At 39.8% G+C, this 12545-nt stretch overlaps 1 protein-coding gene across 4 annotated transcripts in view; it reads right to left on the bottom strand.

Moving 5' to 3' along the window:
• Positions 1-319: 319 nt before the first annotated feature.
• Positions 320-12545, bottom strand: part of LOC110526093 (dematin) — a 79916-nt gene continuing 67690 nt past the window's right edge. For all 4 annotated transcript variants that reach the window (XM_036980384.2, XM_090238149.1, XM_090238147.1 and 1 more), the window contains 3 exons: positions 5435-5499; positions 4297-4345; positions 320-1408 (listed from right to left, as the gene is read on the bottom strand). In XM_036980384.2, coding sequence (XP_036836279.2) covers positions 1197-1408; positions 4297-4345; positions 5435-5499 — 326 coding nt within the window. In that variant the 3' untranslated portion in view covers positions 320-1196. The remainder of the gene's footprint in view (positions 1409-4296; positions 4346-5434; positions 5500-12545) is intronic.

Here is a 12545-nt window from a genome sequence, read left to right as displayed (position 1 = left end):
TGATGAGCTGATTTGGGTAATCAGTTGTTTGACAGATGTACGCCTACTGTAGAACGATAAACTTTCCTCCGGTGTGGATGCTTGCCAACATTTTATAGTTAGGCTATGTATAATTTGCAGAGGTGGGTAGAGTACTGAAATTCTGTACTTAAGGAAAAGTAGTGCTACTTAGATTGTAATTTATTCAAGTAAAATAAACTACTCTTAAGTATATAAAAAAGTATCCGGTCAGAAAACGACTTAAGTACTAGTTACAAATTTAGTTTGCATTTTTTACACCTTATGGTAAACTGTGACAGCAAACAAAGAGGACAACAACTTTGTGCAATTGATTTGACATTAATTTATTATTTAATCCTGCCAGCACCATCTTGCAAACGTCCTCCAGCACAGGTAGTCTCCAAATAAGACTGTCAAAGTCTGTAGACTCTATCAATGTGATCAATTTCATAAAAAGGTCAATGGTACGAGACATTGGAATCATTTTATAATTTCAATAGCATTACTGAAAATGTATTTCCCAATATAATTTCAAATACATGTGATGGTGTTTGACAACTAAAAAGATTTACACCAAGTGTGATGTTTCATTTTTCACTCAGAATGAAATAAAGGAGGATCAGGTATGTGTTGCAACAGTCAAACAAGAATCAATATCGAAATACTAGGGTAAAGATACCCTGATAGAAAATGACTCAAGTAAAAGTGAAAGTCACCAGTAAAATACAACTTGAGTAAAAGTCTAAAAGTGTTTGGTTTAAAATACACTTAAGTATCAAAAGTATAAATCATTTCACAATCCTTATATTAAGAAAACCAGACAGCACGGTTTTCTTGTTTTAAGTTTACGAGTAGCCAGGGGCACACTCCAACACACACATCATTTTCAAACAAAGCATTAGTATTTAGTGAGTCTGCCAGATGAGAGGAAGTAGGGTTGACCAGGGATGTCCTCTTGATAAGTGCGTGAATTAGAAAATGTTTCTCTCCTGCTAAGCATTCAAAATGTAACAAGTACTTTTGGGCCTCAGGGCAAATGTATGGAGTAAAAAGTAAATTATTTCTTTAGGAAAGTAGTGGAGTAAAAGTAAAAGTAATCAAAAATATAAATAGTAAAGTACAGATACCCCCCAAAAAACTGCTTAAGTAGTACTTTAAAGTATTTTTACGCAAATCAGACACATTTTAGCATGGAATTAAACATCAAAGTAGGTATTCAGGTAAGAATCATATAAGTAATACTGTAAATAATCAATTGCCAAAGTCAACTCAATCATCTTTTTCCTGCCAAGGTAGGATTTACCTTCCATCCTCCTTCTCATCTCAACCTCTCCTTTCCACTTTGAAGGGTCTTTTCTTTTATTGGCAGGCTCATTTATACCTTCCCACTCGGTTGTGCCACTACAAACTGTATATAAAAAAAACACAAATGTATTTCTAGTATATGGCACAAAAAGCTTACTGAGATGATACACTGACAGATGTGCTTATAGACCCTGTCATAAAAACGGAATTACATTTAAACACACACGAGAGAGAGAGAGAGCAAAGTAGTGGGAGGATGCTGTGCTGGACTGACCGGATGATCTAGCTAACGTTAGCTAGCTGCATGGTTGACACTGCAGCTAGCTTAGACAGATTATCTAGTGGCAACCTAATGTGATAGCTAGTTAGCTATTGCCACACACATTTGATTAATATGTTCACTCTTTATGCCAATGACAAGGTGGCTAGTGAGCCAACAAGCAGAGATCATTTGGGGAGCTAAAAACAGGAGATTCAACTTAGTCAGATTCTGGGTTACCCAAAGTGAACTAGCTAGCTGGTTAGTTACAGTACCTAGCCATTTGATTTGCACTCGCCCTCAAAACACAATTTCAACAGCAGAATTATATCTGAGAAACATATAATATTACAAAGGCAGAAGGTAATTAAAGTGCAACTTACCTCTGAACCTACGATCAAAAATATCCTCAGGAGTATCAAAAAGGGGGGCACTATTTTTATGTTTGGAAAAATAACGTTCCCAAAGTAAACGGCCTATTTCTCAGGACCAGATTCTAGAATATGCATATAATTGACAGCTTAGGATAGAAAACACTAAAGTTTCCAAAACTGTCAAAACATTGTCTGTGAGTATAACATAACTGATATTGCAGGCGAAAGCCTGAGAAAAATACAATCAGGAAGTGACTCTTATTTTGAAACCCCTGTGTTCCTATGCATCCCTATTGCCCATTGAAAGGGATATCAACCAGAATCCTTTTTCTATGGCTTCCCTAAGGTGTCAACAGCCTTTAGACATAGTTTCAGGCTTTTATTTTAAAGAATGAGCGTGAACGACCACATTGCGTAAGTGTACAGGTGGGGGCTCTCAGAGTGATTTGTGCGCAAAAGAGAGAGGCGGCCATTGTTACTACCGGTCCCAGTGAAAAGCCAACTGTCCAAGTTGATATGAAAAACACCCTGAGGATTGATTATAAAAAACTTTTGACATGTTTCTGTTGACATTATGGATATAATTTGGAATTTTTGTCTGCGTTGTTGTGACCGCTCTTTCCGGTGGATTCCTGGGCATAACGCACCAAACTAACGGAGGTATTTGGTTATAAAAAAATCTCTTTATGTAACAAAAGGAACATTTGTTGTCTAACTGGGAGTACTTATTGTTTTGTCAAGCAATCGATAAACTTACACAAACGCTTGTATTGCTTTCGCTGTAAAGCATAATTTCAAAATCTGAGACGACAGGTGGATTAACAAAAGGCTAAGCTGTGTTTTCCTATATTGCACTTGTGATTTCATGAACATGAATATTTTCTAGTAATATTATTTGACTGTGGCGCTATGCTATTCAGCGTTGTTGATGATAATTCTCCCGGATCCGGGATGGGTGGTTCTAAGAGGTTTTAAGAGTGAAGACCTGCGCTTCACTTCAAGAGCTGTGGTGGAGATACGGGATTTGACGGACAACTTTGAGAGCCAATGAATTTAAGAATTTTGATGAAAAGCTATAGTACATATTTTTCATTTGTCAAGGGGCGTGAATTGTTCATACAGAGACGTAAAGGGGAACCAATCACACAAATGAATGTAAAAATATGAAAATCACCAAATTTGGAGTTACAAGGTTTTCATCTGACAGCGACGATATAATAATATAAATCTATGTAACTGAAGTGATTTGGTAAAATGTAATTCAGTTAAAAGTAAGTAACTTCCTTCCTAAATTACTTGAGTACAAGTAAAGCCTGCAGTGAGTAACTAGAAAAGTACTAGTTCCTCCAAAAATGTAAAGGGCAGTGGGCCAGATTCAAACCCATGCTGACTCTGGCATATGTGTGCCAGGGTCAGCGGCTGCAACTGCACACAGGCACTGAGGCAACCAACAATTTATTCTGCCTATTCTGCCTATTTCCCTTTACTAAAAATACATCTACCCCTACAAATATATCAATTGATTATAATCCACATAAGAATTCACGAGACGCACTGTAGCCTGCACCTAGCCTACATTGGCTAATATGGTGGAAATTACAAGATTATTATACAATACTTTTATTGCATCAAATGGTTGTTTTATGCAACATAATAGAAGGTTCTTATAACTATATTGTGTCTGTGTGAACTGAAAGTGGGCCTCTGGGAGATAACACTGACAGGAGATTTAAGATGTCTTTGGGGATACCGCATTCCAGAGCATGAGTTAATGTTTCTGTTCTATAGGGTACCAGGGAGAGATGCCTCCAGTATGGAGTTTGGGGGCCAGAAACAGGTCTCTACACAATGAGAACTGTTTTTACAGGATATACTGTCTGCTGTGAATTATAAGTATATTTCATACAAATCTTAACCTTGTGACCCATTCCATACATCTGTTGTGTGTCATGTAGACTGAAGGAGGATGCTGTGGCTCAAACCAGCTCGTTGAGTTCTCAGTAATCACCTCCAGGGGTGATTACCGACCAGCTCCATTACTGCAGTAATTAAATAATAAAGTTGGATTGTTTTGAAGAAATCTAAAAGTCTCCTTTTGATTACAATAATTCCACCACACTACTTGAACGGACTCCCAGTGGACTTGTAGTCTAAGTTATTGTTTAGCCTACAAACACCGCTTCCAGCTGCTCCCTGGCGGCAACTCTAAATATTCATTCAAATTCTCCTTCTGCAGGATTATTTTCTTCCTGTGACTAGGTGGGTCATACTAAGATCCGACATCTGTATGACTGGTTGGGTTCTGATATTTTAACAGTATAGGAAGTCAACCAATCATATTGAACCACCAGGCCTTACCTGGTCCTCCTTTGTCACTGTCAGATTGGGTGAACTCGGCAGACTGGAGCTACACGCAGAATGGAACAAACCATTAGAAGTGCTGTGAGAAACACTGGTTTTGGTGTTAGTCAATTTAGAATAACGCTATGAACTTCAGTCAGCAGCGATATAATGTCCAGGGCCCGGTTTCCCGATAGCGATGGAACATAGGTTTACGAGTGTTTTAACAATGCATTTTTCCAACAATGGCCAAAGATGTAGCATGCGTTTCCCATAAGACCACGCAGAGAGAATATTTGTGCATCGTTGAGGCCTGTGTCGATACCGATAGGATCAAAAGAAAGGAAGCAGTGCTCTTGGATCAGCGTTCTCCCTTTCCAATCTTACCTTAACATTAGAAGTATTCCACAACACTGCCAACGGATCAGCTCCTAGAGAGATATTATCTCCTATGGCTACGGACATTGAGGTGGCTTATTCTAATGATTACCCTATAATAATGCACTAAATCAAGATTTGGCATAATTTCATCATGAAATATATTGAGGCAAAAATTACAGACAGTAGCATACAATTAGCAAAATAAAACTACATTGAATTAACATGAAATTGATTTCAATATCATTTGAAAATATAGGTCTATTGGATGTATCTTTTAATACAGTCATCTCGTTTTTCACCATCATCTCGGTTTTCACCATCCAATAACCGTTTTCACGGTTCAAGTTATTGGAGGTCACAGAAAGACAAAGATTGTGTTTAGCGGAGATCTTCTGTGTATAAAGTGATGCGGAAGGGCAAAAAAGCATCTAACGACATACTAAGCTGTTCCAAAAGTGGTCTGAGGCAGCCATTAAATAACAAGTGTTTTCAAAAGCAACTTTAGTAATGATGGTTTTGAGAAACAGCTTGGAGATCTGACAATGCTCCTACGGAGGTTCAAACGATGAACATAGCCTTAACATGCTTTTGTGAAACCGGGCCCTGGCAGGTGTTCACAAAGTGTCTCACAATAGTGCTGATTTAGGATCAGTTTTGTATTTAAAATCATAATGAAAAAATGTATGGAGAGTGGGGACCTGACCCTAGATCAGTTATTCCTACTCTGAGACGCTTTGTGAAAACTGGCCCAGATGCTTTGCACCCTCTTACTCACCCTGGTCTGACCACTCCTACTGGTTGCTCGGAAATGTATGTTTTTGGAGGCATTGGAGGATGACCCTAGGAATGTAGATCACATGTATGTCTATCAATATCATAGGCACTGCATTGTATAATCAAGGAGCGATGATATTGAATACTGTATTTTATACAACCCATATCTTCACTTGGCCACTTGAGGCCCCGGGGTAAAGTTTCCCCTATGTACAGATCTAGAATCAGCTTCCCTCCATCATCCTAACCTTAACCTTGAGGGCTAAATGAAAACTGATCCAAGATCAGCATCTAGGGGCAACTTCACCCTACTCCAAGCACTGAGGAATATATTTTTATTTAACCTTTATTTAACTAGGCAAGTCATTTAAGAACAAATTCTTATTTACAATGACGGTCTACCAAAAGGCAAAAGACCTCCTGCGGGGACGGGGGCTGGGATTAAAAAATAAATAAAACATTTCAAAAATAACATTATAAATATAGGACAAAACACACATCACGACAAGAGAGAGAACACTACATAAAGAGAGACCTAAGACAACAACATAGCAAGGCAGCACAGCATGGTAGCAACACAACATAGTAGCAACACAACATGGTAGCAGCACAAAACATGTTACAAACATTAATGGGTACAGACAACTGCAGAAAGGGCAAGAAGATAGAGACAACAATACATCACGCAAAACAGTCACAATTGTCAGTAAGCGTGTCCATGATTGAGTTTTGAATGAAGAGATTGTGATAAAACTGTCCAGTTTGAGTGTTTGTTGCAGCTCGTTCCAGTCGCTACCTGCAGCCAACTGAAAAGACGAGCGACCCAGTGATGTGTGTGATTTGGGGACCTTTAACAGAATGTGACTGGCAAAAGGATGAGGGCTGCAGTAGATATCTCAGATAGGGGGGAATGAGGCCTAAAAGGGTTTTATAAATAAGCATCAACCAGTGGGTCTTGCGACGGGTAAACAGAGATGACCAGTTTTACAGAGGAGTATAGAGTGCAGTGATGTGTCCTATAAGGAGCATTGGTGGCAAATCTGATGGCCAAATGGTAAAGAACGTCTAGCCGCTCGAGAGCACCCTTACCTGCTGATCTATAAATTATGTCTCCGTAATCTAGCATGGGTAGGATGGTCAGGGTTAGTTTGGCAGCTGGGGTGAAAGAGGAGCGATTACGGTAGAGGAAACCAAGTCTAGATTTAACTTTAGCCTGCTGCTTTGATATGTGCTGAGAGAAGGACAGTGTACCGTCTAGCCATACTCCCAAGTACTTGTACGAGGTGACATCAAGCTCTAAACCCTCATAGGTAGTAATCATACCTGTGGGGAGAGGGGCATTTTTCTTACCAAACCACATGACCTTTGTTTTGGAGGTGTTCAGAACAAAGTTAAGGGTAGAGAAAGCTTGTTGGACACTAAGAAAGCTTTGTTGTAGCGCATTTAACACAAAATCCGGGGAGGGGCCAGCTAAGTATAAGACTGTATCATCTGCATATAAATGGATGAGAGAGCTTCCTACTGGCTGAGCTATGTTGTTGATGTAAATTGAAAAGAGCATGGGGCCTAGGATTGAGCCTTGGGGTACTCCCTTGGTGACAGGTAGTGGCTGAGACAGCAGATTTTCTGACTTTATACTTTATACTCTTTGAGAGAGGTAGCTAGCAAACCAGGCCCAAAGACCCCTCAGAGACACCAATATTCCTTAGCCGGCCCACAAGAATGGAATGATCTACTGTATCAAAAGCTTCGGCCAAAATATACCCAGCTAACAACTTAATGTTCCCTCTAATGTTTAAGTCTCCAGTTTTCCGTTAGTTAGGGGAACATTGTATCTATATTAGCAAAAACCTTCTGAGAACCTTTTTAGCATGTTTTGGTGTTAAAGTTAGGAGAACATTCCCTTAATGTCAAGCAGAACTTATCTAGAACATTTTTACAATGTTCACAGTATATACTGTACAACATTAATGTTCTAGATGCGTTTTATGGGATGTGGCAAGAACATTCATGTGTCCCACCAAACGTCCCACCAAACATACACAGGACATTGGTTGCCATGTTCTCACAATATTAGATATACATTTTCTAGACATGTTCCATGAGAACGTTGCAAGAACATTCCTGTGTCCAGTTTTCTAAGGGTTAGGAGAATATTCCATCAACATCCCACCAAACATACACAGAATATGGTTGATAAGATATTAATGTTCTAGACACATTTCATGGGAACGTTGCAAGAACATTTCTGTGTATCAGTTGTCAGGACGCAGTTTGAAGGTCCCAAAGAAGCACCCCCATGTTACTGTTGCCAAGCCCCTAATTGGTGAACCACTGATCCAATCACAGCTGTTTTTGTCTGTTGGCAAGTTCAGGGATACTCATACACATACAGTGTTTTAAATGTACATATTTGACACACTTCAACAACATTGTGCATGTTCATTAATATAGTAATTATTATTCAACATGTTCTCACCTGTGATTTGAACTCAACCTGTTGGTTTACAGCATTTTCCTCCTACACCACCATGTCTCTGTCAATTATTGATTTGGTTGACTTGTTTCCACAATTTAAGGACTTTCTGTATCGTTGTCTAAGGTTGGTGGGGCAAATTAACCTGTTTTAATGATACACCTGAACAGTGGTGACCTCTTGTTTTCAAAACAAGATGGGGCTTGCCTGTTTTGCATGTTATTTTACCATTAATAAGTGTCACATATCAGTTTGCAAACAATGTATCATTGAGTTAATAAAGCTGCATACAAACATGGTCTCTTTTTTTGTTTTCTTGATTAAGGCAGCTCCAAAATGTAGCCTAGCTCAGTGCTTTCTGTGGTGGTGGGGCAAGCCAGCAGAAAATACAGAGTGTCACGCCGTGATTGGCTCAGTGTTCTGTCACTCATCGCGACACTATGTCACCGCCAAGTCTATGGGTAGAGGTACAAAATTCTAGCCCCTTGGGTGCTACCATAGAGTTACATTAGAAGTGCTCATCCAAAGCTCAAGGTCATTAGCCACAGATGAAATGATGTCAAATCACATTATATGTACAGTAGCTTTGATTGGACTGATCATGTCAACATCATACTTTCAAAATCTTAGCTAGCAGTCATCATCATGAATCAAGTAGACAATCTACTGGCAAATCCTTTTTAATCCTTGTCATATGGCGAGAAATAATGAATAGAAATTATAGATAAAACGTGTCGGTGCTCATCGGCCATTGGACATAAACATTACACAAGAAGTTGGAAATCGCAAATTCAACAATGAGTGGTTTGGAAGGAATCAGTGACATTGGCTAACTGCTAGGATTACAAAGCAATCACTTGCCTGCTATTCAGTGGAGTGGCTGTGTGGTCCCAAATCTGGGATTAAGGGTCTCTTTTCCAAGTTTAAAATGATAAATATTGGCCATGCTGTCAATGAAGCATGATTTGTGCTTTGACGACAAAATTTGCTCACAAAGGACCGCCGTGCCACCTTCCTGTTCAAGTGAGCACAGCACAACAAGGTGAGTCCAAAAATGTATTGTATGCTGCTGCATAAATTATGTAATATGCCAGGGAGATATGTATACTGTAGCTAATAAAGTAATACTAAGTGTATGTTGTGTAGTTTTTTAGATGTTTTTGCAAATGTATTGAAAATGTAATGCAGATATCTAATTTACACAAGTGTTCACACCCCTGAGTCAATACATATTAGAATCAATGTTGGCAGCGATTACAGTCTTTTGGGGTAAGTCTGGATCTTACAATATTTGCACATTACTATTTTTTAATTCTTCAAGCTATGTACAGTTCCTTGTTGATAATTTTCAAGTCTTGCCATAGATTTTCAAGCCGATTTAAGTCAAAACTGTAACTAGGCCACTCAGGAACATTATATGTCGTCTTGGTAAGCAACTCCAGTGTATATTTGGCCTTGTGTTTTAGGTTACTGTCCTGCTGAAAGGGGAAATTGTCTCCCAGTGTCTGTTAGAAAACAGACTGAACCAGGTTTTTCCCTCTAGGATTTTGTCTGTGGTTAGCTCTATTCTAATTCCTTTGACCCCCCCCAAAAAAAAAATCCTTAGTCCTTGCCGATGACAAGCATACCCATAACATGAAGTAGCCACCACCATGCTTGAAAATATGAAGAGTGGTACTCAGTGATGTGTTGTGTTTGACCCAAACATAATGCTTTGTATTCAGGACAGAAAGTACATTTCTTTGGAACATTCTTTTGCAGTTTTACTTTAGTGCTTTATTGCAAACAGGATGTTTTTTGGGGAAAAAACTACAGATTTCCTTCTTTTCTCTGTCATTTAGGTTAGTATTGTGGAGTAACTACAATGTTTGTGAGCCATCCTCAGTTTCCTCCTATCACAGCCATTAAATTCAAACTGTTTCAAAGTCACCATTGGACTCATGGTGAAATCCCTGAGCAGTTTACTTCCTCTCCGGCAACTGAGTTTGGAAGGACACCTGCATCTATGTAATGACTGGGTGTATTGATACACCATCCAAAGTGTAATAATAAGTTCACCATGCTCATATTTCTGCTTTTTAAATTACCCGTCTACCAATAGGCACCCTTCTTTGCAAGGCATTGGTAAACCTCCCTGGTCTTTGTGGTTAAATCTGTGTTTGAAATGCACTGCTCGACTGAGGGACCATACAGATAATCTATGTGTGGGGTAGAGATGAGGTAGTCATTCAAAAATCATGTAAACACTATTATGGTACACAGTGAATCTATGCAATGTGTTATGTGACTTGTTTTTTACTCCTGAACTTATTTAGGCTTGCCATAACAAAGGGGTTGAAGACATATTGACTCGAGACATGTCAACTTTTCATTTGACATGTGTCGTCTGAGATTTCCCAGATTGGAAAGCAGCTGCAGTCATCCCCCTCTTCAAAGGGGGTGACACTCTTGACCCAAACTGCTACAGACCTATATCTATCCTACCTTGTCTTTCTAAGGTCTTCGAAAGCCAAGTCAACAAACAGATTACCGACCATTTCAAATCTCACCATATCTTCTCTGCTATGCAATCTGGTTTCAGAGCTGGTCATGGGTGCACCTCAGCCACGCTCAAAGTCCTAAACGATATCTTAACCGCCATCGGTAAGAAACATTACTGTGCAGCCGTATTCATTGATCTGGCCAAGGCTTCGACTGTCAATCACCACATCCTCATCGGCAGACTCGACAGCCTTGGTTTCTCAAATGATTGCCTCGCCTGGTTCACCAACTACTTCTCTGATAGAGTTCAGTGTGTCAAATCGGAGGGTCTGCTGTCCGGACCTCTGGCAGTCTCTATGGGGGTGCCACAGGGTTCAATTCTTGGACCGACTCTCTTCTCTGTATACATTAATGATGTCGCTCTTGCTGCTGGTGAGTCTCTGATACACCTCTACGCAGACGACACCATTCTGTATACTTCTGGCCATTCTTTGGACACTGTGTTAACAACCCTCCAGGCAAGCTTCAATGCCATACAACTCTCCTTCCGTGGCCTCCAATTGCTCTTAAATACAAGTAAAACTAAATGCATGCTCTTCAACCGATCGCTGCCTGCACCTGCCCGCCTGTCCAACATCACTACTCTGGACGGCTCTGACTTAGAATACGTGGACAACTACAAATACCTAGGTGTCTGGTTAGACTGTAAACTCTCCTTACAGACTCACATCAAACATCTCCAATCCAAAGTTAAATCTAGAATTGGCTTCCTATTTCGCAACAAAGCATCCTTTACTCATGCTGCCAAACATACCCTTGTAAAACTGACCATCCTACCAATCCTCGACTTCGGCGATGTCATTTACAAAATAGCCTCCAATACCCCACTCAACAAATTGGATGCAGTCTATCACAGTGCAATCCGTTTTGTCACCAAAGCCCCATATACTGGCCCTCGCTTCATACTCGTCGCCAAACCCACTGGCTTCATGTCATCTACAAGACCCTGCTAGGTAAAGTTCCCCCTTATCTCAGCTCGCTGGTCACCTATAGCATCACCCACCTGTAGCACGCGCTCCGGCAGGTATATCTCTCTGGTCACCCCCAAAACCAATTCTTTCTTTGGCCGCCTCTCCTTCCAGTTCTCTGCTGCCAATGACTGGAACGAACTACAAAAATCTCTGAAACTGGAAACACTTATCTCCCTCACTAGCTTTAAGCACCAACTGTCAGAGCAGCTCACAGATTACTGCACCTGTACATAGCCCACCTATAATTTAGCCCAAACAACTACCTCTTTCCCTACTGTATTTATTTATTTAGCTCCTTTGCACCCCATTATTTTTATTTCTACTTTGCACATTCTTCCAATGCAAATCTACCATTCCAGTGTTTGACTTTCTATATTGTATTTACTTTGCCACCATGGCTTTTTTTTTGCCTTTACCTCCCTTATCTCACCTCATTTGCTCACATCGTATATAGACTTGGTTATACTGTATTATTGACTGTATGTTTGTTTTACTCCATGTGTAACTCTGTGTCGTTGTATGTGTCGAACTGCTTTGCTTTATCTTGGCCAGGTCGCAATTGTAAATGAGAACTTGTTCTCAACTTGCCTACCTGGTTAAATAAAGATTAAATAAAATTAAAAATAATAATAATTTGTTTGAATTAATTTGTAAAAATTTCTACAAACACTGACATTATGGGATTTGATATTGTGTGTGTTGGCCAGTGACACAAATCAATTTTAAATTCAGGCTGTAACACAACAAAATGTGGAAAAAGTCAAGGGGTGTGAATACTTTCTGTAGGCACTGTATACTCGGAGAACATGGAAACCATGTTCTGTGTGTTAGGTGGGATGTTGATGGAATATTCTCCCAACCCACAAAAAACTGGACACAAATGTTTTTGCCTACATTCCATGAAATGTGTCTAGAACATGAATATCTTATGTTCTGAGAACATGTCTACGTGTGTATGTTTGGCTGTCCTTTGATGGAATACTCTCCGGATCCACAGAAAACTGGACACATGATTGTTCTTGCAATGTTCTCATTTAACGTGCCTAGACCAGGGCCCATGGTCAAATGCAGTACACAATGTAGGGAATAGGGTGCCATATGGGGGACACAAGCGATGTTGTAGG

This window comes from Oncorhynchus mykiss, chromosome 6, assembly GCF_057628025.1.
Source record: "Oncorhynchus mykiss isolate SJ-2025 chromosome 6, ASM5762802v1, whole genome shotgun sequence".
In the NCBI taxonomy this organism is placed as follows: Eukaryota; Metazoa; Chordata; class Actinopteri; order Salmoniformes; family Salmonidae; genus Oncorhynchus; species Oncorhynchus mykiss.
The sequence above is the reverse complement of the archived record's forward strand: the minus strand, read 5'-3'. Positions and strand labels throughout refer to the sequence as shown.